Below are 27,905 nucleotides of genomic sequence, written 5' to 3' on the forward strand. Positions count from 1 at the left end.
CACAATAGGTCTGCCCCCACAAGAGTGGATTAAAAGAACATAGTCTTTTATATGATACGTAACAGATTCAAACCAGCACAGACTGTAAGCTTTATTTCAATGTTAAATTTCTTGAACTTGATAATTGCACTTAAGGGGGTTACATAAGTAAATACCCTTTTCTTAGGAAACGTACATGGCAGGATTAAATGCCTAAGAGACATGTTGTATGCAACCCACATTCAAGTGTTCTGAAAATGGACTGATAAATAGAAAGCTAGATAGGTAGACAGATGGATGGATGGCTAGATAGAATAATATGGCAAAGGTGGAAAAGTGATAAAATTGGTGGATCTCAGTAGGTGGGGGTATAGGGGTATGTCACTTCTGTCTGTGAGGATTGTATTATTTTGTAACTGTCCTATGAGTTTGAAAATATTTCAAAATTAAAAGTTAAAAAAAAAGTCATTGTGCACACCAGGAGAGGAACTAGAAGGACATCCAAGGTTGTGTCATTACAAAGCAAATCACAATCCAGATGAGGGGGTGTGACATTGCTATTACTTGTCAGGGTTGAATTTGCCAGGCCCATCTTCCTCCACCATGGGAGAGGTAAGTTGCAAACAGGAACATCAAATGAAATTAGAGATGAGGCCATTAGAGCCTTAGGTGCTAGGAAAGACTTTAGGAAAAGGCACAAATCTGAGCTACAAAGAAGGAATTCAGATTTGTTTCCCTATCCTATACCATGAGGACTCCCCTCCCAAATCATCTCCTCCTTCCCCACTGAGCCCTATGCAGCCCGCCAGGCACACCTACATCGTTTGTGTATCTCTGTTGAGCTAAGGGCATTCAGAAAATCCCCAGGCTACACTTTGTAGCAAATGGAGCTCTCAGAGGATGAATGGAAGATGGAGGTCAGAGCCCAGGGTGGTACACTCCCAGTGGGGCACTCGGGTTGGTTTAGAGGTCCAGAACATTCTTGTCCATATGTATTGAGTAGCTGTTTCATACTTGAAACTGCACTTTCACACACATTATTTCATTGAATCCTCACAGAGGCCCTATAAGATTCCCGCTTCAACCTGAGGCGCTCAGTGCTTAGCCAAAGCTTTACAGCCACACCCAAAATCAACTTCATCTGTCTCTAAGTCTGTAGGTAGTTCTCACCACAGCTACCTCCCCGAAACCTGTGACTTCTTTCCCTCAGCCCTTCCTTACCTTGCGCTTTGCCATGACCCTGACTCACTGCTCTCCTCCTCCATGCCTGGGTCCTCTGGGGGTGGAGAGAAAAAGAGGAATTAACAAAGGAGACAGAGAAGGGACAGGCAGAAGTGTAGCAGGAAATGCAAAGCAGCCCAGAGAGCAAGTAATAATTTCAGAAAGGAGAAAGAAGCAGCTAACAAGAGCCAACGTGGGGTCAAAGATTCTTCAGGTAGGGTCAGAGGCTGCTATACAATGGATCCAAGGAGGAGTGAGAATTCTAGGAGAGGGGCTTCTAGCTGATTTAGTATCACCTGACTTGTCTCCTGTGGTCTGATGGGGTTAGGTATCAGCTGCCAGTGAGCCCACCCTCAGAGAGAGGGGCACTTGGAACAGGCCAGGGAGGAAAGTGGATTCTAGGGCCTCAGTCGTTCCATGTCCTTGCCCAGCCAGAGTGGAACTCCCTGGGACTAACTCTCCGCCTACGCACTCTTTAGGCCCATTGCAGTCTGGGTCCAATTCTTGACTCTACCAGCTGGGTGACCTCCAACAAGCCACATAATCTTTCTGCTCCAAACCTGTGAATTGAGGATTCCAGCTTATTGTAGGTGTCCTTTACATGTTTGTAAATAAGTCATGGGACAAATACGTGCCCTGAGAATCAGAAGGAGTAATGTAGGTGAAAGGTTTCTATAAATGTTTAAGTCCCTTCCAACCCAAGAAATTATCAATCCAACCCCATTGCAAACTCCGTGTTAAAGAATTTGGGAGAGTGAACTGGGGTTGAAGGAGACGGTGTTGATATGAGGGAGGCAGTGTCTCCCAGCACAAAAGCTGCCTCTCATTTTCGCATTTCCAGTCTGGGATGTCCTGGAATTGACCTTCCCAACAGAACTCAGGGGAGTCTGGGACAGTCTGGACTCAGCCTAGCTGGGGCAAGAGCTCTTGGCTCTCGTATACCCAGCCTAACCCCCACGAGTCTCTGGGAAACACTCGACAGGGCAGTAGGCCAAGATCTCCTAAATGTGCTGGGTCCCAGGGAAGAGGGAAAGCACCTAGAGCCATCTCCTCCACCCAGTCACCAAGAGGCCTCAAGGACTCATGGAAAGAAGACGGCTTTGAAGCCATCCAGGTCTGGATTCAAACCTGGTTTAACTCCTTTTTGTTTAGATGATTTGGGGTTAATTATTTAACTTCTTTGAGCATCACTTTTCTCATCACTAAAATGTAGATGATGTATATCTCATACGTTTGTGGCAACCTTAGATTCCCTCATGTGGTTCAGGGAATGTTCCAGCAATGACAAGCCATGCCAGCTTTCAGCAGCATCCCTGGACCATCGGGGCAGTGTCTGACTTAAGCTGTTGTATTTTGTGGTCTCTTGTTATGGAAGCTAAATCTATGTCCTGAAACCTGTCCCCTCCCTAGGAGACCTTCCCTCACTGGGTTATGTGTCCCTCTATTTATCCCTGTGGGCTCTGAACTTACCCCAGTCATAACCCTGATCAGCAGATCCAGGCATTGCCTGAGTTCTTGTCTACCGTCCCCACCACTTGGGACTTCTTGAGAGCAGGGACACATCTTCTTTGTCATTATCTTCCCGGAGCACAGCACAAGGTCTGGCCCAACAATAAACATGTATGGAATTTATTTGTATACATTTTTACAACACACCCTAAAGTAGAGAGAATATTCTAATGAACCTCCATGTGTCTGTCACTCAGCTTCCACAATTGTCAACATTTTGTCTATCAGATTTTATCAATCCCTCCCCATCCCCCTTCCCTCCCACACCTACCACCACTTCTCACTCTTTGGAATATTTTAAAGCAAACTCCCAACATCAGTACATTTCACCTGTAAATGCTTCAGGATACATTTCTAATAGACAAAGTGTTTTTTATTTTTAATATTCATTTTATTGAGATATATTCACATACCATGCAGTCATACAAAACAAATCATACAGTCGATTGTTTACAGTAACATTACATAGTTGTACATTCATCACCAAAATCAATCCCTGACACCTTCATTACCACACACAAAAGAATAACAAGAATAATAATTAAAGTGAAAAAGAGCAGTTAAAGTAAAAAAGAACATTGGGTGCCTTTGTTTGTTTGTTTGTTTGTTTGTTTATTTCCTTCCCCCATTTTTCTACTCATCCTTCCATAAACTAGACAAAGGAGAGTGTGGTCCTTATGGCTTTCCCAATTTCATTGTCACCCCTCATAAGCTACATTTTTATAGAATCGTCTTCAAGATTCATGGGTTCTGGGTTGTAGTTTGATAGTTTCAGGTATCTACCACCAGCTACCCCAATTCATTAGAACCTATAAAGGGTTGTCTATATTGTTTGTCAGAGTGCCCACCAGAGTGACCTCTTGGCTCCTTTTGGAATCCCTCTGCCACTGAATAGACAAAGTGCTTTTAACACACAGCACAACATTAACAGTGATTCCTTAACAGTATCTAATACCCAGTCTGTGTTCAAATGTCCTGGTTTGTCTTAAAAAATGAATTTTGCAGTTGGTTTGTTCAAATCAGAATCCAAATAAGGCCAAGATGTTGCATTTGGTTGGTAGGTGTCTTAAATCGTTTTTAAGTAAATGGTTCCTTTTTTAATTACTTGCATGATTAATAAAAATATGCAATTTAATTGTTAATGAAGCTGGGTTGCTTGATTATAGAATCAACCACATTCTGGCTTTGACAGATTGCATCCTCAAGTTTTTGTTTAACTTGTTCCTCTATCCCCTTGGTATTTCCTGTAAACTAGAAGTCAGATCTTAGCCTTCATCAGAATCAGAATTCTTCAGAGGTGTATACTTCCCATTGCATTAGACCAAGAGGCATCCAAAGCCTGGTTGCCCCACTTTTAGTGGTGCCAGATCCCAGTGATTTAAGCAGCTATTAAGGTGCGTTGAATTCAAATGAACAAAAGAAGGAAGCAAGAAAGCCTATCTAATGATGTGAGAGAGGAGATGAAATCTAGAAGGCTGTTAGGAATTTTAGAAACAGAGGCAATGGGGAAGAGCACTCGGTGTAGGAACAGCATGTGCAAAGGTATGGCACGAAGAGAAAGTCACGGTTAGGAAATGAAAGGATTTGGGAGTGGGCTGAGGAATGGAGAATGGGGGGAGATGAGACTAGAGAGATAAGCTGGGTCCAGACAGTGAAGGTCTTTACATGCCCTGAGGAGTCACCAAGACCTTTAATCAGGGCAGGCTGTTCAGACCTGATTTTTAGACAGTCAACTTTGGCTGAAGTGGGAATCTCCCCTGTTCTCCCTCCCTATTTCTCTCACTCCCCAGCTCTTCCCTTCACCCTCCTCCTCCCTGTGCCAGCCTCCTTCTCTGAGCCCTGAGGCTGGCACCCTAACCACCAGCCATTCCAGGACTCACAGTCATTCACTGCATCATTCACCACCACGGACAAGCACTTGCTCTAAGACGGGAGGGGCCTCTTCTTAGTTTCAATTCTAATAACAGCCGCAGGACGTGGCCTGGTTTGGCCCGGCTAGTGTCAAGGGCCCAGCATTCAAACAGGAAGCAGGGAGACCACTAGGAGAAAAGACAGCAGCAGGTCTCCAAAGAGGAGGGAGGGTGCCTTCGCAGAAGAAAGGATGGGAGCTGGGCAAATATCAGAGATCTTCACAGAAGGCTCCAGGAAACAAGAGACTTGGGCCTAGTCTGGCCTCAGCCTGCCATGTTCTTGGTGACTCCTCAGGGCATGTAAAGACCTTCACCGTCTGGACCCAGCTTATCTCTCTAGTGGACATAGACAGTTCCTCTCTTTCTCTCCCTCCAGTTTCCTCACATGCAAGTGAGGGATTCCAAGAACAGATTTCAGGGAGTCCATTACAAAAGTTATGGGCAAAATTGAGGACTTTCTTTATATAGAAAGAGACCAAGATCTATTACTAAGTTAAAAAAAAAAATGACAGAATGGTATTGTACAATATGATGCTACTATTTGCATAAAAGGGGGGAAATTATTTATTTTTTGTATCTGCATTTCTGGAAGAATACATAGAAAATTCAGAAATCTGGTAACCTGGTTGGGGAACTGGGTAGCTGGAGGAGCAGGCGGATGGATTTGGGAGCAGAGGGGTTCTTTGCAATATCCCCTGTACCTCTGAATTTTGTATGTTGTGCAAATATGTATTTAAATAAAAATAAATACATTTTGAACAAATATTATGGAAATCCAAAAATACAAACGCAGCAACCCACTCATTCTGATTTCTTGGGTGGTAGAGGAGTCAGCATATGTAAACGTTTGCATATGTACAACATCAGTAATTTCATACTCTCCATTTGTGCTTTGCGTGAAAACCTTCAATGGACGTTTTCACACTGCGCCTCTGAAAGGTATTATCTCCATTTGCAGAAGACGAGACTGACGTTCAGAGTGTCCCTTGGCCCCACGCTGTCTCGTTTGCTGGAGATGGGAGTGGAGGTAAAGAGAGGCCCCAATTCCCTTTCTCCGCCCAGCCACTGGGTCTACCCTCTCTCGCCTGCTGGGCCAGGGGCTCTCAGGTGCCTCTGCAAGACCAGCCTGCCACACTTTTCCCTGGGTGTCCTCCTCCCAGTTTCTTCACCCACAGGCCTCCAGCTCAGGGCTGTCTGACCTGGTAACAAAGTATAGACGATCGCTAATGTTTTCACTTGCAGACCCAGGGTCAGCCAGATCACTTTTCTTCTTTGACCTGATATCAAGTCAAAGCTTCTGTCACCTGGCTGGACAGGGTAGGGGCTGCTTTGGGACACCACCTCACCTCTGTTAACCACTTGGGGCTGGGATCCCTGTGATTCTTATTCTCCCAACTGGTCCTTGAATCAGTTTAAAATTGCCAGACCAAGCTTCAACTTCCCCAGTCACTCCCGGACTCCCCAACACAATGCCTGAGTTCCCAGACCTTGAGGTCTACTACATTCCCTCTGGTCACAATTATTATTCATCTTTATTTGTTCTGTCTTCCATATTTAGAAAGCCTAGGACCCCCATGCTCATTTTCCCTTGGGAAGTCCCTCCCACTGTCTAACCTCTTTGTTTTCCAACTCCAAAGTCTGAGGCTTTTTGCCTTCCCCTCCCCTGAGACAGTCCTGAGAAGGGAGGAGTGGATCTTATTGGTTACAGCGCAGGCTCTGGAACCACATACTCTGGGCCTGAATCCCAGCTCTACCACTGGCAAGATACTTAGCCTCAGACAAGTATGTCAGGCAGGGTTCCATCAGGAAACAGAAGGCTCTCAAATTGGACCATTTGAGAGTGTTTCACAATAAAATTATTTACAAAGGAGTGGGCAGGGGGTTGGCAAACCACCAGGGATAGTGCCTTCTGCCAGATCTAGTAACAATGGGCTTAGTTACTCCTCTGAGGCCCAAGGATGGGAAAAGATAGGTTCCTAGATTCTGGAGACAGGGCTCTGTGGCAGGGGCTGTGACCTTCAGGGAACCTGACCTCACAGAGGGCGAGCTGGAGGCAGGGGGTAGAGTAAATAACCCAACCTCACTCTCCTCTGTCTCATTTCCTCTTGATGCCCCTCCCCACTGGCTGAACCTATGGAAGCCATGGGGCAAGGGGAGCCCGTTGATGCAGTCCACGCGGATCAGCCTCCTGGCCCGAGTAAGGTAGAGGAGCCACGTGGAGAAGAAATCCAGGATCGAAACAGAAGCTGCCCAGGATCCCCTGCTGAGCCTCAGCTTTCTCATCTATTAAACAGGTTATTAATCCTACCTGCCTTCTGGGTTGTCATGACGATAAAGGAGCCAATGTACACAGTGAGAGCTCAATGAACAGAGCCAACTGTCTACTCATTGATCTTAATAGTTAACATGTCCACAACCAAAACCTCAATTTTTCCCCCGAAACCTGTTCTACCTTGGTCTCAGTAAATGGTGCTACCAAACTGCTCAAGCCAGAATCCTCAGTACCATCCTTCAGGTGATGGAAGCCTCCCACTCCCTCTTCCCACATCTCTTCTGTCATTCCACCCTGTCTGCTGTCCTCCAAAATCCATCTCTTGTGCATCCCCTCCTCTCCATCTCCCTTGCTGCCACTAGTCCATCTAGGAGATTACTCCCAGAACCCCCCACTGGTCTCCCTGTACCCACTCCTGCCCCACCACAGTCTGTTCCCCACCCAGCAGCCACAGGGATCTAAGAATCCATTGGATCATGTCAATCCTCTGGTTTAACCCACTGCACTTCAAACAAAGCCCAAGCTCCTACTCTGGCCTCCAAGGTCCTGCTTACATCCCAACCTCACCACGGACCACTCCCCTGCACTCCAGCCACCCACCTCGTCACAGCTCTTCCTCAATTTGGCACCAAGCTTTTTCCTCCTGCAGATCCTTGGCATGTATTATTGCCACCCCTCCAGGAAGTTCTTTGCCCCAATTTGTCCCATTTGGTTCCTTCTCATCCTTTAAATCTCAGCTTAAATGTGGTCACTTCAAAGAGACTTTCCTTATGATCTCATCTAAAATAGATTCCTGCCTTCTTCTCCCCGCTGGCTTCTCTATTTCAGCAGCCTGATCGATACCTTAATAGCACTTAGAAAGTTTGTAGTTATATATAATTTTTTGTTTGATACTTGTGTATAGTCGGTCTCCTCCACTATACTGTAAATTCTATAAAAGAGCAAAGGGCCCTGTCTGTTTTGCTCACCCTCTGACCTCAGGACCTGACCCACAGTAGGTGCTCAGTAAATACTGGAGAGTGGTGTATAAGTGATAGTGATGATGATGATGCTATCAAAGCCCTTCCAGAGAATCCCACCACAGTATCAAAGTGCTCCCCTTCTCCAAAATATCCTGCCTCCTAAGTACCTCTAGGGGTCTCATCCCTGCCCTAAATCCCCCACTTCTTAATTCATCTAGGACTAACTTCAGTAAAGTAGGAAAAAAAAAAGGGAGAGGGGGCATGTCACTTATAAAAATCTCTATTCAGATGGATGACCACATAAAGTAAATGGATTGAAAATTTATCAGGAAAGATGGATGGTAGGGGGGAGGTTGCCAGAAGACAGGGCCGGGAGCCAGCAGGTCTCGGGGAGGGGCTTGTGTGGGGCCAGGGGCGGCCCACTGGGTGTGCCCCTTTTCTTTTCTCTGGCTCCCTTAGATAAGACCAGCAGTTATGTCATCTTCTCCCTTCCTCTAGCAGCCTGGGCAGCCCCACGCCTGTGCCCCACTTTGGAAGCATGTCAATGCCAGAGAACACACTCCCCAAGCAGTTTTGGCCATGGATCTTTAAGTCCCAGAGGGATTTAGCAAAGTACATCTTAACTGGGGCTCCAGGAGGTAAGAAGGGGGAACAGAGGCCATTGAGCAGAAGGGAAAACTGAGGGTGGAAATCAGGAGTGGGGACGGAGGGTACAAATGACCTCTCACTTGCTGCTGGCTAGGAGGGATTTGGGGAGGTTCTGTGTTCATATGTTAAGTTACAGATTCTGGTCTGGCTTCTTCTCCCAGGCTGTACAGGCAGGGAAGAGGGGAGCCTGCAACAGGGGCACCATGGGGCACTTCCGTGGTTGCTGGACTCTGGACCCTGGAGGACAAGGGTTTCCAGCGGCAGGGGAGACGCTGGTTACACTTTAACCAGTCCACAGAACCGATCCCCAGCCTTGCTGGCCTCATCCCTCCGACAGCCTGACAGCATGGAGCAGACCCACAGAGACAGGCAGGAGTGCAGTAACATGGAGGGCACAGCTGGAAGTAGGGCTCTGGGCTGGGCCCGGCAGTGGAGGGGGGTTGGTGGCCCAGGACCTGGGCAACATAGATGGGGCTGGGGCAATTCAAAGGATGGGATGGGGAAGCCAACCAATCACCAAGAGTTGTAGGAAGAAAGGGGGGACTTTAGGAGAGGGAACTGGGTGATTCTGGACCTGGAAAATGAGGTGCCACACTGGGCTAGACATCCAGATGGGCTGAGGCTGAGGGAAGTCAGCAGCTGAAGGACGAGAAGTCCAGGGTTGTGCAGGGTCAGTAGAGCCAGGTAGTCAATTTGAGCTTAGAGTCGGTCAGATCCCAGTTTGAATCTCATTTCCATTATTTAGAAGCTGTATATTCTTGGACAATTTATTTTAATCTTTCTCGGCCTCTGTTTCCTCATCTGAAAAAATGGGTATAATTATGGAGCATTTAACAGTGTTCTGCTTCTTGGGATATTTATGATTAAAAATGGGATAATGCACACAAAGGGCCCAGCTCATAGAAGGACTCAACAAACACCGGAGAGCTGAGGGAAGAAGAAGAGGGTGTACGGAGATGATGGGGTGCAGTGGCAGGGGCTGGTGCAGCCCTCTGATTCTCCTTCTGCTGCAGGTCCAGCAGGGTATCTGAGGCTGGCCAGCGTGGCCCAACTGACCCAGGAGCTGGGCGCTGCCTTCTTCCAGCGGCAGCAGCTGTCGGCCGCCATGGCAGACACCTTTCTGGAGCACCTCTGCCTGCTGGACATCGACTCGGAACCCCTGGCTGCCCGCAGTACTAGCATCATTGCCACCATCGGTGAGCACCCCTGCAGCCTCACAGGGCCTCTTGGAGGCTTCGCAAGCTGCATCCTCATCTCTGTGTCCCTTGAGAATTCACCGTGTTTTCTAGAGTCACCCATTCAACAAATATTCATTGAGCACATAGTGGACGAAATTTTGGGCCCTGGCAATAGATCAGTGAACCCAACAGACAAAAATCCCCATCCTTGGTGAGGTGACAGTCTAGCTGGGTGGGACAATAAATAATAAACAATAACCTATAAAAAGATTTTTTTAATTATAATAAATAAATGAATTACTTAGTATGTTACAAAGTGGTAAGTACTATGAGGGGGGAGAAAGAGCACATGAGTAGGCTTCAGGAGTGTGGCGACAGGGAGCAGGAAGCAGGCCTAAATAGGGAGGTTGGGGTAGAAATTACCAGAAAAAGAGACCTGAGCAAAGATTTGAAGGAGATGAGATAATTAGCCAGGCAGATTTGGAAGAATAGTGTTCCAGGCAGAGGGAACTGTCAGTGCAAAGGCCTTAAATCAAGGAGACCAGTATGGCTGGAAACCATCAAAGGGCAGGAGTAGCAGAAACGAAGAGATTGGGGTGGAGGGGATAGATAATCATATAAGGCCTTATAGGCCTTTATTAGAATTTGAGTTGAGTTTTTCTCCATAGGAAATGGGAAACTATTGCAGGGTTTTAAGCAGGGGAATGACATGATCTTACTTAGGGTTTTTTGTTTGTTTGTTTTATAGGGAAGTTGTATGTTTACAGAAAAATCATGCATAAAATACAGAGTTCCCATATACCACCCTTTTATTAACACCTTGCATTAGTGTGGTACATTTGTTACAATTTTACTTGTGTTATAACAGAACCACCCTGGCTGCTGCATTGAAAATAGATTGAGGGTAAGGGTGGGGTAGAGCTACTCCTGCAGTATTGCTGCCTAGATGGTTGATAGTGGAGGTAGTGAGAAGTGGTCACATTCTGAATATTTTCTGGAGGTAGAGCCAATAGGATTTCTTGGTGGAAATCAAATAAAGGAGCCAAGGATGATTCCTGGAAGGATGGTGTTCCGGTTTGCTAATGCTGCCATTAGGCAAAATGCCAGAAGTGGATTGGTTTTTATAAAGGGGGTTTATTTGGTTACAAAGTTATAGTCTTAAGGCCATAAAGTGTCCAAGGTAAGGTATCAATAATCGGGTACCTTCACTGAAGGACGGCGATTGGCATCTGGAAAACCTCTGTTAGCTCAGAAGGCACGTGACTGGGGTCTGCTTGTTCCCAGGTTGTGTTTCAAAATGGCATTCTCCAAAATGTGCTCTTGGGGAGTTTTGTCCTCTCTTAGCTGCAGCTCCTCTTCAAAATGTAACATTCAGTTTCTCTGAGGCCCTTCTGTTTGTGAACTCCTTTATAAGACTGCAATGATCCAATTAACACCCACCCTGAATGGGTACGGTAACACCTCCATGGAAATTATCCAATCAAATGTTCACTCACAGTTGATTGAGTCACATCTCCATGGAAACAATCAAAGGATTCCAATCTAATCAACATTAATAAGTCTGCCCCCACAAGATTGCATCAAAGAACATGGCGTTTTGGGGAACATAATACATCCAAACTGGCACAGATGGCATCATCGATTGAGCATGAAAGATTAGGTGGAACAGGTTTATGGGGAGATGAGTTCTGTTTAGAACATGTTCAGTTTGAAATGCATATTAGACAGCCAAGTGTGATGTAGGGTAGTCAACCAGGTGTATACCTCTGGGCTGGGAGGAATGTCTGGGGTGGAGATACAAGTCTGGGAGTTGTCAGCATATGGATGGTATTTAAGGCCGTGAGACTGGTTGAGATCACCAAGGGGGTGAAAGTAAAATGACAGAGAAGAGAACGGGGCATCTAATGTTAAGGGGTGAGACAAGCAAGGGAGACTGAGAAGTTGCAGTTCATGAGATAGGAGGAGAACCAAGAGAGTTGTGGCGCCCTGGGGGCCAAGAGAAGGCGGTGTGACAAGGAGTAGTGACGTATATCAAATGCTGCTGATGGTAAGATGAGGACTGAGCAGTGACCACGAGATTTAGCAACCACACAGAGGTTCTTAGTGACCTTGATGGGGGGAGATGCAGTGGAAAGACTGGGCCAAATGCCAACTGGAGTGGGTTCAAGGGAAAATGGGGGGAGGGGAATTGGAGGCAGCAAGTACAGATAACTCTTGCTGAGAGTTTTGCTGCAAAGGAGAGCAAAAAAGAGGCTGTAGCTGGAGGGCAAACTGGGATTAAGGGAATATTTCTTTTTAAGATAAAACAAATAACATACATTGCTAGGAATGACGCAGTAAAAAGGAAAACGTGGATGATGTAGAGAAGGAGAGAATGTCTTTGAGCAGGTAAAAGGGAGGAGAACTACAGCACAATTGAAAGAAGGGGGCCGCAGATAGTGGCTGGAGGCCCTGAAAGGTTAGGTGACTGGCTCTCAGTCACACAGTTGCCCTAGTAGCTGAGCAGGACTGGGATGGAACTCAGCTCTCACTCATAATGAACCCTCTCAACTCCAAAGTCTCATACCCCAGATGTTCTCACCTGGCACCAACAACCCTACCCCACTCCTCTTACATTACTGTTACCACCTGCTCCTCCAGCCTGGTTCCCGACAACCTCCCAAAACGAACAAACAAACAAAAAACACCACGATGCTGCCTCCCCGGGGAGGCAAATGTTGGCTGGAGCGTGTCTGGCTGTGAGCAGGGGATGTGTCAGGGAATAAAGGTCAGGAAACAGGATTTGCGCGGCGGGGCGCGGAGCGTCTCTGAGGGTTGGGATAGGTTTGGCTGTCTTCTCAGGTTTGGGGGGAAAGGTGTCTGAGCAGGATCTCTGGTTTCAGGGCCGGCCTCCCGCTCCGTGGAATGCCTCAAGGAGATGATCAAGGCCGGGATGAACATAGCGCGACTCAACTTCTCCCACGGCACTCAGGAGGTGCGGGGCGGGGCGGCGGGGGAGGCCGGAGGATGCCCCGCGGTCCTAGACACCCTCCGCTAAAATGCTCGCTCTGCTCCCTCCCTCAGTACCACGCTGAGTCCATCGCCAACATCCGGGAGGCGGTGGAGAGCTTTGCATCCTCTCCACTCAGCTACCGGCCGGTGGCCATCGCTCTGGACACCAAGGGCCCGGAGATACGCACTGGGATCCTCCAGGGAGTGAGAGGCGGGGCGGGGCCGGCGGGAGGAGCCGGACGTGGGGCGGGAGGGTCCCTGAGACCCGGACCTAGGGAGCTAGAACTGAGGGACTGGGCTGGAGGTGGGGTCCAGACGAGGGACCCGGGAAAGACCCGCCCTGAAAAGGCCCTCGGTCGAGAGTAGGACCTGGATCAACGCGAGGGAAGAAAGAGGACAAAAAGCGGGGAGTGGAGCCGAAAGAGAAGGATCTGGCCTGGGGTGGAAACCCGAAGACCCAGGGGTTGCGGCGGATCCTGGGGTGCGGAGAGTAGAAAAGAAAGAGGAGAAGTGGGTGGGGAGAAGCTAGGAAAGGGGCGGGTGGTTGCGGAGGCTGTTGGGCACGTCTCTTTGGGCGGAGCATGGGAAGGAACCCGTCCAGGACCGCTTGGGGGCAGAGCTCACGTCCCCTCTGGCTCCGCCCCTAGGGTCCGGAATCGGAAGTGGAGCTAGTGAAGGGCTCCCGGGTGCTGGTGACTGTGGATCCAGCATTCCGGACGCGGGGGAACGCAGACACCGTGTGGGTGGACTACCCCAATATCGTCCGGGTCGTGCAAGTGGGAGGCCACATCTACATTGACGACGGGCTCATCTCCCTAGCTGTCAAGAAAATCGGTGCGCGCGCGCCTCCCGCCCTGGCCTCGCCCGATCGCTGGGTGCACTCTTTGCCGTTTGGCTCCCCCATTCGCCCTTTAAACCCGCCACATCTTCCCTTGGCCATGCCTCCTTCCCCGCCCGTCCCTGCAGCCCCCACTAGCCAGACCCCTGCGCTCACCCTGGGTTGGAGCTGGACCCAAGAATTAGTCGTTTCTTCTACAAATGTATGCCCGGTGCCTGTTGAGGGCATGGCCCAGGCTGGGGACGGAGAGACGAATGGTTCCTGCTCTCTTGGGGGTTCAAGTCCCCTCTGTTCCCTCGAGTTCCCTCTGCTGTGACTGTGCCCCCAGCCTCACCGCTGTCCTTCGCTGGCGCTCTCTATACCTACAGGTCCAGAGGGGTTGGTGACTGAAGTGGAGAATGGCGGAGTCCTGGGCAGCCGGAAGGGCGTGAACTTGCCCGGTGCCCAGGTGGACCTACCAGGGCTGTCTGAGCAAGATGTCCGGGACCTGCACTTCGGGGTGGAGCATGGTGTGGACATCATCTTTGCCTCCTTTGTGCGGAAGGCCAGCGATGTGACTGCTGTGCGGGCTACTCTGGGGCAGGAAGGACAGGGCATCAAGATCATCAGCAAAATCGAGAACCATGAAGGCGTGGAGAAGTGAGGCTTGATCTTTGTCCCTACCAGGCCCTACAGGCCTCATAACATCCCCGTGCCCTCTCCCCTTCCTTTGCTACCTCTCCCTGCCCTCTCTTGGCTCTACCCCAGTCTAACTCCTCCAAACACCAGGTTTGATGAAATCCTGGAAGTGAGTGATGGCATCATGGTGGCACGGGGCGACCTGGGCATCGAGATCCCAGCCGAGAAGGTTTTCCTGGCTCAGAAGATGATGATCGGGCGCTGTAACTTGGCGGGCAAGCCCGTGGTCTGTGCCACACAGGTCTGGAGTGAGCCCTGGGGAACTGGGGCACTCTGGGCTTCAGGGATCCCTTAGGTCTGTAGCACATATTACCATCTAGGGTTTGATCCACAAACACGACAAAGTTAGGAAGAAATCCTGTGACTCCCATTTTCAGATGATGGAACTGAACTGCCAAGATCACATAGCTTGTGTCTGTAGTCCTGGCTTTCAGGGGCACTCTGAGAGTGTGGGTGCCAGGGATAGCTCGGGCAGGGCCCCAGATGAGAGTATAACTCCAAAGCTTTGACGTCCCCAGATGCTGGAAAGCATGATCACTAAGCCCCGACCAACACGGGCAGAAACGAGCGATGTGGCCAACGCGGTGCTGGATGGAGCAGACTGCATCATGCTCTCAGGGGAGACTGCCAAGGGCAAATTTCCTGTGGAGGCCGTAAAGATGCAGCACGCGGTAGGAGCTCACAATACGGGGCAAACGGGCCAAGGACCCAGACCCCTTCCGGACCCCAGTGCCCCTCCCCAGCCTGATTGCCTGGTGCCTACAGATTGCCCGGGAGGCAGAGGCCGCAGTATACCACCAGCAGCTGTTTGAAGAGCTGCGCCGGGCAGCACCATTGAGCCGTGATCCCACCGAGGTCACTGCCATCGGTGCTGTGGAGGCCGCTTTCAAGTGCTGTGCTGCTGCCATCATTGTGCTGACCAAAACTGGCCGGTGAGGGAGACCCTGGGAATGCCCGGATCAGGCTGTGGGTCAGGGGCAGGCTGGGATGGACTATGAGCCTGGGTTTCATCTGGTTATCAGGGATGAAGAATATCATTCCAGGACAAGAGGAGAGGTAGCCATGAGAGCTGGTGGCCAGGGGAGGCAGGCCTGGGAGGAATCATACCAGTGAGCTCCAGCAGGCTGGGAGAGGAAGGGGACATCACTGGGCACATTGGCTTGGGGGCCACTGGGCTCCTAAGGCTCAGAGCAAGTCCTCGGTATTTAGTCCACAAGGCCTTAAAATGCTGAGGTGTTGTGGAAGGGCCCAGAAGGTCTGAGTTCAGGTCTTTGCTCGGAAACGTAATAGCTGTGAGACCTTGGGTGAGTCACCCAGGCTCTATAAGCCTCTGCTTCCTCAAGTCTAGGGTGGAGTTAATCATTTATTCTTCTTGGGGTTGTGAGGATTAACAAGAGACAATGTGTGTATTACTTCGTAAATTAAGTACTATCTAGATGTACATTCTTAAAAGGGTCTTATGTTTCTTGAAGAGGTTTCTCCTTATTTCATTTTATTACCACATCTTCCTTGTGTGGTAACAAGGGTAGGCATTCTTATGTCCATATGCAGGTGAGAAAACCAAGGTCCAGAGAAGTACAGTGACTTACCCAGGATCACACAGCCTGTTGGTGACCCCTGGAACCAGAGCCCAAACTCTTGTCTTCTGGTTCAACAACACCCTTGTACTGTTCTGGGATGACCTTCTCTGCCTCCTGCAGGTCAGCCCAGCTTCTGTCTCGGTACCGACCTCGGGCAGCAGTCATCGCTGTCACTCGCTCTGCCCAGGCTGCCCGCCAGGCCCACTTATGCCGAGGAGTCTTCCCCGTGCTCTACCGCGAACCTCCAGAAGCTATCTGGGCAGATGATGTGGATCGCCGGGTCCAATTTGGCATTGAAAGTGGTGAGCCACCTGGACTTTCCTTCCCACCCACTCCTAGCATTTGTATCATGAGGCCCCCTACCCAGTTTCCCACACCACCCAAAGGGCCTTGCCTCTCTCCTCTGGTCCCATATTTCCTGTGAGGGTCACTGAGACTTGGAGGTATCTTTGGCTTCCAAATGGAGGACAGGCTGAGGGGAGAGGACAGAGGGGACACGGTAGGACTATCCTTCAGAAGTCACCCCAGCTACTGTCTGCACCAGGTGGCTAAAGCTGGGTGTGACACAGGAGCAAGAGGTGACAGGAGAACGGGGAGCTCAATCCCCAGCAGCTGGAACTAAAACAAATCTAATTTACCACTGACATATCCTCATGCCCCACCCCTTTCTATTAGCAACACTGGAGGACAGGAGACTTGGAGCTTACCAATCACACACCATTCCACTCCACAGACCCATCTGCAGCTCTACTATATACAGCAGTGGTCACATTCCCTGCAGTGCCACTTCTGTGACACACTACCCAATTTGCCCCAGCCCCCTTGTTCCCTAACGGGTGGCCCTGTGGGGGAGTGGGGGTGAGGGCTAGTTCTTATCATCATGCTGGCTGACCATAATCTTCTTTCCCTCCCACAGGAAAGCTCCGTGGCTTCATGCATGCTGGGGACCTAGTGATTGTGGTGACAGGCTGGAGGCCGGGTTCCGGCTATACCAACATAATGCGGGTGCTGAACATATCCTGATGCCCCCACTCTGACCTAGCCCACCTATGGACCCCATCCCTTCCTCCTCACTCCCCCACCCTCCACCCCTCCATTAACTCTACCTCTAAGTAAGGTCTTCTTTAACCCCAACCCTCCCCAAACTCCCATCCCAGGCCAATCTGCCATTCAGCCCCCTTCCAGGGAGTCCCTTCCCCCTTTCCATTTCCTACAGGCCACGAGAGCCTGTGTCCAATTAAGCACTGGTCACCAACAGCATCGGTTGTACATTCCCTACAACCAGTCCTCAGTTGAGCCCTAAAATGCTGTGAGCCTTTAATCCCAGTTTGGCTGGTCAATTCTTTTCTCCTAATCCTCCCACCCCTGGGGCTAAGAGAGAAGATAGGGCAATCCTGTCCTCAGTCTTTTCAAAATCACCATTTTACAAATACTTCATAGCTATGCAGTGTGATGTTTTCTTATGTGGTCCCCCTGATAATCTCCTGGGGAGAGCTCCACTTCCTCCCATTCCCAGGGCAGGACACAGTGGCTTCACCGTGACTGTGACATCAAAGCACCACCCTTCTCGGGAAGCTGGGGTAGCCTGGGAAGGGGAAGTTGGATGTGGGGAGAACTGGGAGCCTGGCCAGCTGATCTTGTCCCTGTCTTCGCAGCCTCTGTGCTGGGCCTGCAGGCTGCTCCCTGCTCACCTCCTGCCTTGCTGGGTCAAGTGCCCTGCTGCCCCCACCTGCACCCTGAGGTTCCTGCCTGCCCACTTCGTTCCCACACACAAATCAGGAGACAAAATGAGTGTCTCTATTTTCTTTTTAAACTTGGCTGTTTGGAAGCAATTATAAAACTCCCGTACTCCAAGAACCCCAGAATACCCCCACCCTGTGGGAAAGGAGTGTTAGATGCCAGGAACTTGGCTCCATATTTTTTGATGTGCAGAGTAGGAGGGGAGACAGAAGGGGTTGAGGGAGAGGATTTCTCTTGTCCCTGAGAAGGTAGAGGTGCCGGCTGGCCTGCCCCTCCCCAGGCTGAGATACCTCGGGCCCTCCCCTTACTCCTGCACCAACAGCAAACTCAGTATAGATGAAGGAATAGGTAAATAATATGAATTAATAATAAAATTAGCAAATGGAATAAATAAAATTAAATAGTTGAATAAATAAGCAAATAAATAAGGAAGAAAGGAAAGAAAAAATGTCATCTAAGAATTCAGCCATGTTCCCCCACCTGGGGGGCATCTAGGCTGGCACACTGAATTAAGGAGATGCCAACTATCCCCCTAGCTTCAAGGGGGGACACCACTGGGCCGGGGTCACAGGGAGGAGGTGGCTTTCAGTTCACAGAAAAGACAGTTCTACCACATAGAGACTGCAGGGAACTTGACAGGAGGCGTGTGTTTCTGCCCAGAGGTTATAGACAGGGAGGGACACTGATGGCAGTGAGAGTGCAAAGGTGGACACCCAGCTGGGGATCCAAGACATTTGTTCTCTACAGCGATGGCGGGGAAGAGGGGTGCTAGGGAATTGGCAGTGCCAGGCTATGCTAGGGGGACAAGAAGATAACCACGCCAGGCAGAACCTGCATGGTTCTTGGCAGGTTGGGGCCCACGCTGGCAACACAGAGACATCTAATTACTTGGCAGTGATGGTGGTGGCGGGTACTTGTGCTTCGTAAAGGTGGGGTCACGGGCCTGGACCTGCACCTGGCAGGACCATGGCCAGGGGACTACCCTCATAAGAGGGCTGGAATCACTTCTACTTGGCAGTGGAGACATACAGCGCCTGGTACAGTGCCTTGCTCAAGGTAGGCACTCAGTACTTTGGATGAGTGGATGAATGGATTAGGTGGGCATCAGACAGGCTACAGGGTGCCCGAGCTGAGGACACAGAGACCATCTTCTTGAAAGTCAGGGGAAATACCCTCATAGGAGAGTGCTTTAAGTCCCCTCAGCCTTCCCTAAGAGGCGTTGGCCCCAAGTACACATTCCTGCACCCCGAGAGCTAAGGCTGGGTGTTCCTAAGGGTTTCACATGTTGGCAGAGAGCTGGGGACCCCGGGGGGCAGCTAGCTCAGGTACTGGCGGCCTGGGGGACTGGGCTGTCCCTGGAGGCTTGGCCAGGAGCCCTGAGGGCGGCAGGCGCTCACTTCCTGAGCCCTTACGCCCAGGAGAGCTGTCCCCTGCTGCCCGCTGAGGCAGAGAAGGTTGGGAGGCTGAGAGTGGGCGGCCCCGAGGGCCCAGCCGCCGCACACCTCCTCCTGGGGGCGGCCCCAGCAGGGAGACTTGGGAGCGCCCGGCCCGGGATAGGCTGGCGTGGAGGGTTCGGGCAGGTGGGACAGGCAGACGGGACGTAGATGCCCATGGCCCCCGGGCCAGCAGAGGGATGGCTCGGACAGGCACCAGCGGGGAGGCTGGGGAGCCTGCTGAGCGGCAGGCAGAGCGAGCAAGGAGGGTGGCTGGAGAGTCGGGGGAGAGGGGCAGAGGGCCCCGCTGGTGAGTCAGGGCAATGGCCACGTTGGAGGTCACGGCGGCTGCCTGCAGGGGCGCGTGCACCAGTGGCTCCCACAGCACCGGCTTTCCACTGAGCCGAGCCCCTGTGCCTGGGGCCAGGCCCCGAACACCCCGAGCCATGTCTCTGTCGTGTTGCACCAAGTGCTGCTCCATGATGCCCCCACTGCTGCCCGGGCTTGGCTCGGAGCGCTTCCGCTGCAGAAGGGAATTCTTCTTGCCTGGAAGTTGTTCAGGGAGGGAGAAGTTAAAGATAGGGAAGGAATTCAGAAATGGAGGTCACAAATCAAAAAGTGTGAGGATAAAGGGATGGAGTCAAGGGATAGAGGTGAGGTCGAGGGTCAGGGGATGAGAGTAAAGAATATGGAGATTATCTGATATGTGTAGGGGATGGGTTTGGAGCACTGGGGTTGAGGGGTGAGGATGGAAGTCAGTGGGATGAGGGTCAGGAAGTAGGGGCTACGGGGATGGAGACAGAGGCTGGAAGAAGATCGGGGGATGACGGTATCAGAGAGAGAGGGTCAGGGACTGGTACTCGGGAAGGAGGGTTCAGGGGATAGAGTCTTTGGGTGAGATCTTTAGGGACAGGAGACACTACATAAGGACAGACCATCACAGTGTTGAAAGGCCTGTTAGGAGCGTCTGCTGGGACTGGGTTGGGCTGGGGGGTAATGCTGAAGCTCTAGATGGCAGCGTCCTGTGATGACAGGGGCCCCTTGCTATGGAGACAGGGTTAGGACACAGCCTAGGCCCAGAGCAGAAGAACGGGCAGGCCTCACCGATGCGGCGCAGCCGGTCCATGGCCACGGTCTCGAAGGCCCGGCGCATCATGGGGAACTCCTCGAGCACAGCATTGAAATGGTCTACGCTGAGTGAGTAGAGGCGGCAGTAGGTGTCGGCCCTCACGCTGGCAGTGCGCCGGCCCCGAGTCAGCAGGCAGATCTCTGCAGGAGTTGCGGGAAAGATTTCAGAGCCACTGTCCCCAAAGCTCCCTTTCACCAGGCCTGCAGCTGCTGACCCAGCTTCCTTAGGCTCCTCCCCAGACTTGGGGGAAACTAATGATTACCCATCCACCCCCAGGGTCCCTAAATGCTCTAAGCTGCTTGCTGCTGTTACCATTGTGGGGGCTCTCTTCAGAGCCCTGCAAGTCAGGTTTGCAGGCTGCTTGCTGCAGACCCTACCCCTCCCTCTGGATTACTGCTCCCTGTCCAAATTAAAGTTGGTAAGCAGGCAGGTGTCCCTCGCCCCCAGACCCCAGTACTCTACTCCATTTGACCCTCTCCACCTCCAGTGCTTTATCTCAAGGGCAGGCCTGGGGTGAATTACTCTGTGTATTCTCCCCTCCCCCTCTGAAGCAGATTTAAATGAACACCAAGGGCAACTCTGAAGGAGAAAACACGTCCCAAAGGGCAAAGAGCAACGGGATGGAGATGCTGGAGGATGATGTATGGTTTGGGGACTGAGAGAATAAATAAGCCTCAAGTCACTTTGGGCCACAGCTCACAGAGCTGCCTCCACTACCATGAGCTGGGTCCCTGAAACACCACCAGGGTAGCCGTGAAGGGAGCCAAGAAGCTCAAGCCCCTGGGACAGCTCTACTTGGTTCCTATCTTTCTTCATCTCATAGGATCCTCAAATTTCACTGTTTAAGGGTTTTAAAAGGCCCTCTGGTCCAATAGTTTTCAAGCTGGCTGTGCACTGGAATCTCCTGAGATGCTTTTTAACAATAAAGAGCTCCAGGCCCCAGGCCCAGAGATTCTGATTGAGCAGGCCTGGGAGGGGCTGAGATTGTGTGCTTTTGCAGCACAGCCAGGTAGGGACCCTGATTTGGGGGAACAGTTGCCCTCTGTCCTCTGTTCTTGACCCCCCACCCTCCCTGAGGCCTGCTGACCCCCAAAGTAGGATCCATCAGTGAGGCGGGTGTCCCGGGCGCCACGAGCCAACACACTGAGCAGCCCGTGCTGGATGAAGTACATCTTCCTGCCCACGGAGCCCTCACGCACCACGAGGTCCCCTGGCTGGAAGACTTCAAAGCGCAGCTTGGTGAGCACCGCCGTGACAAAGCTGGGGTCGGCATGGGTGAACAGCGGCATGTGGGCCACCAGGCCACGGCAGGTAAAGTTAATGATCTCCTGGGCAGGAGAGGTGCCTGTCAGGCAGGCTGTGTCCCACTCCCTGAGGTGCCCCCACCAAGCCCTGCTGTCTCCAGAAACCCCACCCCTAGGGTCAGGACCTGCCCAAGCGGCTCTGGTGCCATCTCTAAGATCCTGCCTTTGGAGCGCTCCCATAAATCCTCAGCGGGACCAACCCACCCCCACCCCCCAATGTATGTACTTCACCCCCATAAGACCTTCATGAAAGACTCTAACCCTTGAAAGCCCTCCAAAGATCTGGCCTCCCATGGAGGCTCTCTGCAGGACCCACTCCCTGTAGGTGCTCCTGCTGACCAATAGCTCCCACTCCCAGATGGTATCCCTGGAAGCCCAGCTCCTCGAAGAGCCTCCCCCTAAGGGCCTGGTGCAGCCCCACCTCCCGAAGCGGCTCGCTCAGCTCGCCTAGGATGCTTTCCTCGTCGAACATCTTGCCCTGGTAGCGGTGCTCATAGTACTCATGGATGCGCTGCCGTGTGTCAGCCGGCAGCTTGTGGAAGGACATGTACTGCTCCACCTGCTTGTACTGGAGGGCCAGCCCATCACCGGCACACAAGAGGACACAGAGGCAGACATGGGGTGGAACAGAGGGGGCAGGGTGGAGGAGGAAGATCACAAATACGGGCGAATCCCAGAGGGGTGAAACATGGAGCCAGAGAGGGGTGCACAGGGCCACAGGACATAAGGTTAATGGTGGAAAGAAGGAAGACACACCGCATAGTCACAGGAAAACCGAGACATGGGCCAAGGAGTCCAAGAATGGGGGCACACCAAACACAGATCCAAGCAAGGAAAAGGTACACACAGGGGCATGGGACAGATGGACACAGGGCAAGGAAGGACACAGAGACCCAAAAGGGGCATACATTAGTATGGGAATCGAGTCAAGCTATCCAGACCCCAGCACCCCTCCATGCCCACCCCTTCCTTCTCCTGCCCCTGCTGACCTTCTCCTGGTACTGGCGCCTGGAGGAGTCCAGGGACTGGATAAGGGCAGTAGCGTGGCCGATGAACATGGCGTAGCACGTGGCACCCACGATCATGCTGAGCATGGTGAGCCAGACGTCGGGCATGCCTATGGGTGCCTGCTGCCCATAGCCAATGCAGAGCATGTGGCTCATGGCCTTGAACAGGGCGTGGGAATACTGGCGGCCCCACGAGTGGTTCTGGGGGCAGAGTGTATTGCAGAGCTGCGCACAGTGCCCCTCAGAGCCTCATTCTGCCTACCCCCTTCTACTTCAGACCCATCTCCCAGGAGTTGCTTAGCTTGGTTCTAGGGGGCCCTGAGGGAGAAGGGACCTCTTTTGCAGCTTGGGGAGGGAGGCAGCACTCAGTTTCTACATTGGTTTCCTTCCTGGCCTGCTCCCCTCAACGTGACAAACCCTTCTTCTGGATCTCTTCCCCCTCTGTTCTCTCCTCCCAACCCCCTCACTCCTATCTGCTTTCTCAGTCACCTCTCCATCATCTCCCACTTCCTGTGCCTGTGGTCATCCCTGCCACTCAGGCAGGCCAGCCTTTAAAAGGCCTGGGAATGGCAGAGCATGGGGATTTCTCACCACCATGTGGTTGATGGAGACCCAGCAGTCAGGAGGGAAGTCCTGCAGCATGGGGACCAGGAACTGCAGGCAGCCATCCCAGTGACATAGCAGCAGCATCATCCCGATGAGGTTGAAGATGCGAACCACAGCACTGGCCAGGTCATAGGTCATGTGAAAGATCTGAGGAGTCCGAGGAAGGTCCACTGTGGACAGGAACCCTTGCCTGCTGGTCCTCCTCCACTCCCAGCCTTGCAAATTCTCTCTTTGAACCTCTCCCTAGTCCCAGTCCCCAAGAATTAAAAAAAAAAAAAAAAATGGCTATTTTTCATTTGTATAGAGCTTTGTAGCCTATGTGTATAGCTAATACAAAGTGTACTCTCATTTTATAGGCAAGAGAACAGGTCAATTATGTGCCCAAGATCACACAGTAAGTGTCATGGCAGAGACTCAAACTCAAGTCTACTTGCTGCCTAGGCCTAACTTGGAAAAAAGGAGAGAGGGCATTTCACAATGTAATGTCCTGATGGTAAGTGTATAAGGATTAATACCAGTTGCCCTCTTCCCCTCCAATAATAATAACAGCTAATTTATTAAGAACTTATTATGTGCCAAGCACTGTTCTAAGTGCTTCATGTGTATTCATTACTTTAATTCTCACAACCTTATAATAGGTGACTATACTTAACATTCCCATTCCATAGGAGAGGAAACTTGAGTCTCATATGGCAAATTACAAAACTGGGATCTGAGCGCAGGCAATGGGATTACAGAGCCCACACTCTGAACCACTAAACTCGACTGCGCTGAAGCTCCAGCTTCATGCACACCCTGCAATCCTAGCTCTCTCCCACCCTGCGCCACTCCATACGCTTTCCTTTCCAGTGTCCAACTAACCCGCGAGAGCTTGTTCAGCAGCTGTGCACCACCCTCCCTGCCTCCAAGCTCCAACTCCTTTACCCTCATTCTGTCTCTGTTTCTCGGGACCGCCAGCTTTGGAGTGACCCCACCCACCGAAGCCCCAATCATCTGACCCCCCCCCAAGAAGTCACCAGGAGCCCCGCCCAAAGCGCCGTCTGGGAGTCTGTGGGGCCCCCCTGCCCACCTCCCCGCCCCACCTCCTCCCACTGGTGGATGTAGCGGATGAGACGGGAGAGGCGGAGCAGCCGCAGCAAGCTGAGGATCTTAGTGAAGCGCACGATGCGCAGGGCGCGCGCGGTTTTGTAGACCTCGGCGTCCAGCCGTGGCTCCAGCTCCACTACCAGGAAGATATAATCCACGGGGATAGAGGAGATGAGGTCAACCAGGAACCAGGTGCGTAGGTAGCGCGTACGGATGGCCCGCGGTGCCAGCAGGATCTCGGCGCCCTCCTCCACCACGATGCCCGTGCGGAAGTTGAGCACCAGATCGAGCAGGAAGAAAGTGTCGGAAAGGACGTTGAAGACGATCCAGGGCGGGGAGTTTTCCTCCTTGAAGAAGGTGATGCCCACGGGAAGCACGATGAGGTTCCCAACCATCAGCAGCAGCATGATCAGGTCCCAATAAAAACTACAGTGGAAGTGGGATGGGGAGTAAGATCACGTGATATTCCACCAGCACCTGACTGACAACAGATAAAGAGTCTGAGAGGGCAAAGGTGGGCAAGGATGCAGAATCCGGAATGACAATTTACAGTTGGTGGGAGTGTAAAATGGGACCACCATTTGGGAAAACAGTTTGGCATTATTTAGTAAAGTTAAACATTTGCACACAACCCAGCAATTTCATTTCTAGGTATGCACTCACTCAAGGGAACCATGATGGACTCCCAGAGACATATACAGGAATGTTTATAGTGACACTAAATCTGGAAACAACCCAAAAGTCCATCAGTAGAAAAATGGATAAATATGCCTTGGACTGCGGCACAGCAGTGAAATCACCCAACTGCAGCTACATTTAGCAGTATGAATGACTCTTACAATTTTTAAAATAAATTTTACTGTGGTAACATGTGAATCTTACAAATTTAATGTTGAGCAAAAGAAGCAAGACATAAAAGGATACAAATCAGATGATCCCACTTCTATAAAGTTCAAAAACAGACAAAACTATTCTACATTGTTTAGGGCTTAATACAAAAGTGGTAAAACTATTTTTAAAAAGGGAAGAAATGAGTGCCACAAAAGTCAGAATAGTGGGTTCGGGAAGGGAATGTGAGAGGACAGGGGTGCTTCTGGGATGCTGGCAATGCAGTGTCTCTCAACCTAGATAATTGTTTCATGGGAGTTTGCTTTCTAATTATTCTCTCAACTCTATGTATGCATATATATGCATGTATATACTATGCCCTTCCTATACATATGATCTATACCACCATGATTAAATATATTTAAGTAAAAAAAAAAAGTACCCTGTGCTAATGGTACGGGGTTGTTGAAAAAATATCTGCTGGGACAATGGATGTGACAGTGCTGCACAAGTACCAGTTGGTGTTATGACTCACCCCCCTTTTATCCCCAAATTTCTGAAGAGGCTGCTGCTTCTCCCATCTCTAGTTCTTTGTCTGTTCCTGGTCTAGGACCTTACAGTCTCCTCTGCCTTCCTCACCCTAGCCTTCCTCCCCAACACAGTTGGACCCCTGGCTCCTGTTTCTCTACCAGGATTTGCTCATCTGTGTTCCATAGTGGGGGTGGTCTGTTCTGCCACCCATCTGAATTGAGCTTTTCAAGGATGCCCTTCCCCTCTCCTCAGGACCTCAGACAGGGCTGCACACACAGAGAAGCTCCATAGGAGATCCCGAAGCAGCAAGGCTTGAAGCTCTGCACTCCTTTCCTTCTCTCACATCTCTATGCCCACTGGGATTCTGGCTGAGCACAGGCAAGTGCTTGGGAAGGGAAAACCCACGCTGCTGTGGCAGAAGCTGTGGAAAGACGTCAGGAGGGAGCTGGGTGAATCCCTCATTGAGAGAAAATTACTGGGCCGTCTGCAGGTCTCGATTAATATAGAGGTTTAATTCCAGGACACACCTAATCCTAGCATTAATCCATGACCCAGCCCCTTCTGACTCTGACTGCAATATTAATCCTTTCAGACCCTAAAAGGAATGTGGTGGTCCCCAAATCCTGGTTTCCCCTCCAGGCCTCCAGGAAGTCTCTCAGACTGTGTACTTTCAACAAGCAACATGCCTTCGACCCCTCTCTTCCTCTCCCTCCTGGGCTGCTAAGGAGAAATCTTGTACTGTGAGCTGAGAAAGGAGAGGGAAAGAGGGGTTGCCTAACCACAGAGCATCTTCACAGCCTGACTCACAGGCGGTCACAAGCCCAGCGGGTGATGCAGTAGAGAAGCTGGAAAGGAAGCACGATCATAAAGGAGATACATGCTTCTGGGGTTATATCTGAGAGTGAAATGAGGCAGGGGAGGGAGACCCACAAAGACTAGGAAAGATACATTTGTGGAGTGGGAGTGAGGCAGTAAAGAAAAGAAAAGAGTGCAAGGAACAATGGGGGAAGGAGAAACATTAGGGAGGGTGTATGTCTGTGGATTCAAGATGATGTCTCGGTCTCCAATTGTGTTTTCGGGTTCCTGATTTGCACCCCATCCTTTCTGCTTCTTTTTTTCCCCAGGTTGGGTGCTTTGCACACATCCCTGGCCCATCCAAAAGCTGTCCTTCATTTCCCCCAAGGACAGGGCTGCTCTCCTCCTCTAGCGACCTTGATGTACAGGCACAGCCTGAAGGGGACAGTGAAATGGCCCCACCCCCACCCCTCGTCCTTTCTCTTTGGAAGTCACCTGGGCGGTGGCCGTGTCCTTCTGCAGTTGCCTCAATCGCTAGAAGCACGAGCCCCGCTCCGGCCCACCGCCTTCAGCACCAGGGACAGAGACCAAAGCTGCCGTTGGGCACTCCCCCTCCCCCCTGCATCCCTAAATTAGGCAAGGGCTGGCGGGTGGAAGACAGCGGAGCTCGGCTTCTCCCTGAGACTGACCCCGAGCCTTGGGATATGACAGAATGTCCCAAATCCCCAGCAAGCAGAACTGGAGGAGGCAGGGATCCATAACCTTGGAATTCCCGGTGGTCCAGATGGGGTCCCAGTTTCCTGAAACGGGAAACCCAGAAACCCGAGGATTCCCTGTTATCTGCTTGCCCTTTTAGGCTCCCCGGGCCCAAGAAATGATTGAGGATCTCCGGCCAGATACCCCCCCACCGAGGAATTCCCAGGCTAGGTGGGGAGAGTTGACTCCCCCGCCCCACCCGGGGACCCCTGGGCCGGAAATGAAGTGACCGAGGAGGGTGGGGCGGACCCTGTGCTGCAACCCACGGGGGTGGGGTCTGTGTCCCCTACCCTCCCTGCCCGGCCCCTAGTACCGGAAGTCGCTGTAGGGGTGGATGATCCAGGCCCCCGCTGACTTGACCCGCTCCTGCTCGATTTCCACTGCTTTGTGGCTGCCGAACACGCGAAGCGAGAACTTGTTGACCGTGGGCTGGAGCAGTGTCCTGAGCTGCCTCCTTTTGGGCTCGGAACTGGACCGGGACCCGGGAATCTGACCCGAGGCCGCTGTCGCGGACACCGGGGCAACAGGAGGCGCCGCCTCCAGCCCAGGGGTCGCCGCGTCGCCGGCCCCCGCCGCTGGCCGCTGGTCTGCTTCCATGATTCCCGCACGTTTACACGTTTGGCTTCCTGGAGCCCGCCGCGGCCATTGGGGACACCCCCCTGACCCCTACCGGAGCCGGGGCCGGCATAGCCCCGGGTGCTCGGAGCGGAGGCGGTGTCGGCTGGGAACTGCCGGAGCGCTGGGCGGAGAGGGGTGTGTGCGACAGACTTCTGGGCGGACGGGTTGTGCTGCGCCCCCTGGCGAGGGCCGCGCGAAGGCCCGGTCGGGCGGGCGGGGTTGGGGCCAGTGGAGCGGGTACCTCGGAGGGACCTCGGGGTGGGCGTGGCTTAGCAAAACAGAGCCAGATCTCCAAGTGTTCTTCCA

At 51.7% G+C, this 27,905-nt stretch overlaps 2 protein-coding genes across 3 annotated transcripts; one reads left to right on the plus strand and one right to left on the minus strand.

Annotated features, from left to right (window-relative positions):
- The first annotated feature begins 6,759 nt into the window (after positions 1-6,759).
- Positions 6,760-17,902, plus strand: PKLR (pyruvate kinase L/R). Of its 2 annotated transcripts, XM_037825791.1 has the most exons (12): positions 6,760-6,913; positions 8,355-8,491; positions 9,515-9,697; positions 12,562-12,653; positions 12,743-12,874; positions 13,318-13,504; positions 13,877-14,147; positions 14,277-14,427; positions 14,705-14,857; positions 14,952-15,118; positions 15,887-16,068; positions 16,683-17,902. In XM_037825791.1, the coding sequence occupies exons 1-12, from the start codon at positions 6,762-6,764 to the stop codon at positions 16,787-16,789; spliced, it is 1,914 nt and encodes a 637-aa protein (XP_037681719.1). In that variant the 5' UTR covers positions 6,760-6,761; the 3' UTR covers positions 16,790-17,902. The 2 variants fall into 2 exon arrangements, with proteins under 2 accessions (XP_037681719.1, XP_037681720.1); XM_037825792.1 differs by lacking the exons at positions 6,760-6,913; positions 8,355-8,491 and adding an exon at positions 8,797-8,905.
- On the minus strand, positions 17,563-27,715 carry HCN3 (hyperpolarization activated cyclic nucleotide gated potassium channel 3). The gene is made up of 8 exons (XM_037825790.1): positions 27,295-27,715; positions 24,068-24,497; positions 22,971-23,132; positions 22,362-22,580; positions 21,794-21,940; positions 21,156-21,396; positions 20,044-20,208; positions 17,563-19,485 (listed from the first exon to the last, which is right to left on the minus strand). Exons 1-8 carry the CDS (start codon positions 27,576-27,578, stop codon positions 18,785-18,787), a joined length of 2,349 nt encoding a protein of 782 aa, XP_037681718.1. The 5' UTR covers positions 27,579-27,715; the 3' UTR covers positions 17,563-18,784.
- Positions 27,716-27,905: the final 190 nt, after the last annotated feature.

This window comes from Choloepus didactylus, chromosome 2 (genome assembly GCF_015220235.1).
Source record: "Choloepus didactylus isolate mChoDid1 chromosome 2, mChoDid1.pri, whole genome shotgun sequence".
Lineage (NCBI taxonomy): Eukaryota > Metazoa > Chordata > Mammalia > Pilosa > Megalonychidae > Choloepus > Choloepus didactylus.

Excerpts from the sequence above, each read along its gene's own strand:
- PKLR (XM_037825791.1), top strand. The coding sequence starts at position 6,762 with ATGGGGCAAGGGGAGCCCGTTGATGCAGTCCACGCGGATCAGCCTCCT. Across the intron at positions 12,875-13,317 it reads GCACTGGGATCCTCCAGGGA|GGTCCGGAATCGGAAGTGGA; the intron begins GTGAGAGGCGGG and ends CTCCGCCCCTAG. Across the intron at positions 14,858-14,951 it reads CCGTAAAGATGCAGCACGCG|ATTGCCCGGGAGGCAGAGGC; the intron begins GTAGGAGCTCAC and ends TGGTGCCTACAG.
- HCN3 (XM_037825790.1), bottom strand. The coding sequence starts at position 27,578 with ATGGAAGCAGACCAGCGGCCAGCGGCGGGGGCCGGCGACGCGGCGACC. Across the intron at positions 22,581-22,970 it reads TCTCCATCAACCACATGGTG|AACCACTCGTGGGGCCGCCA; the intron begins GTGAGAAATCCC and ends CTCTGCCCCCAG. Across the intron at positions 21,397-21,793 it reads TGAGCGAGCCGCTTCGGGAG|GAGATCATTAACTTTACCTG; the intron begins GTGGGGCTGCAC and ends TCTCCTGCCCAG.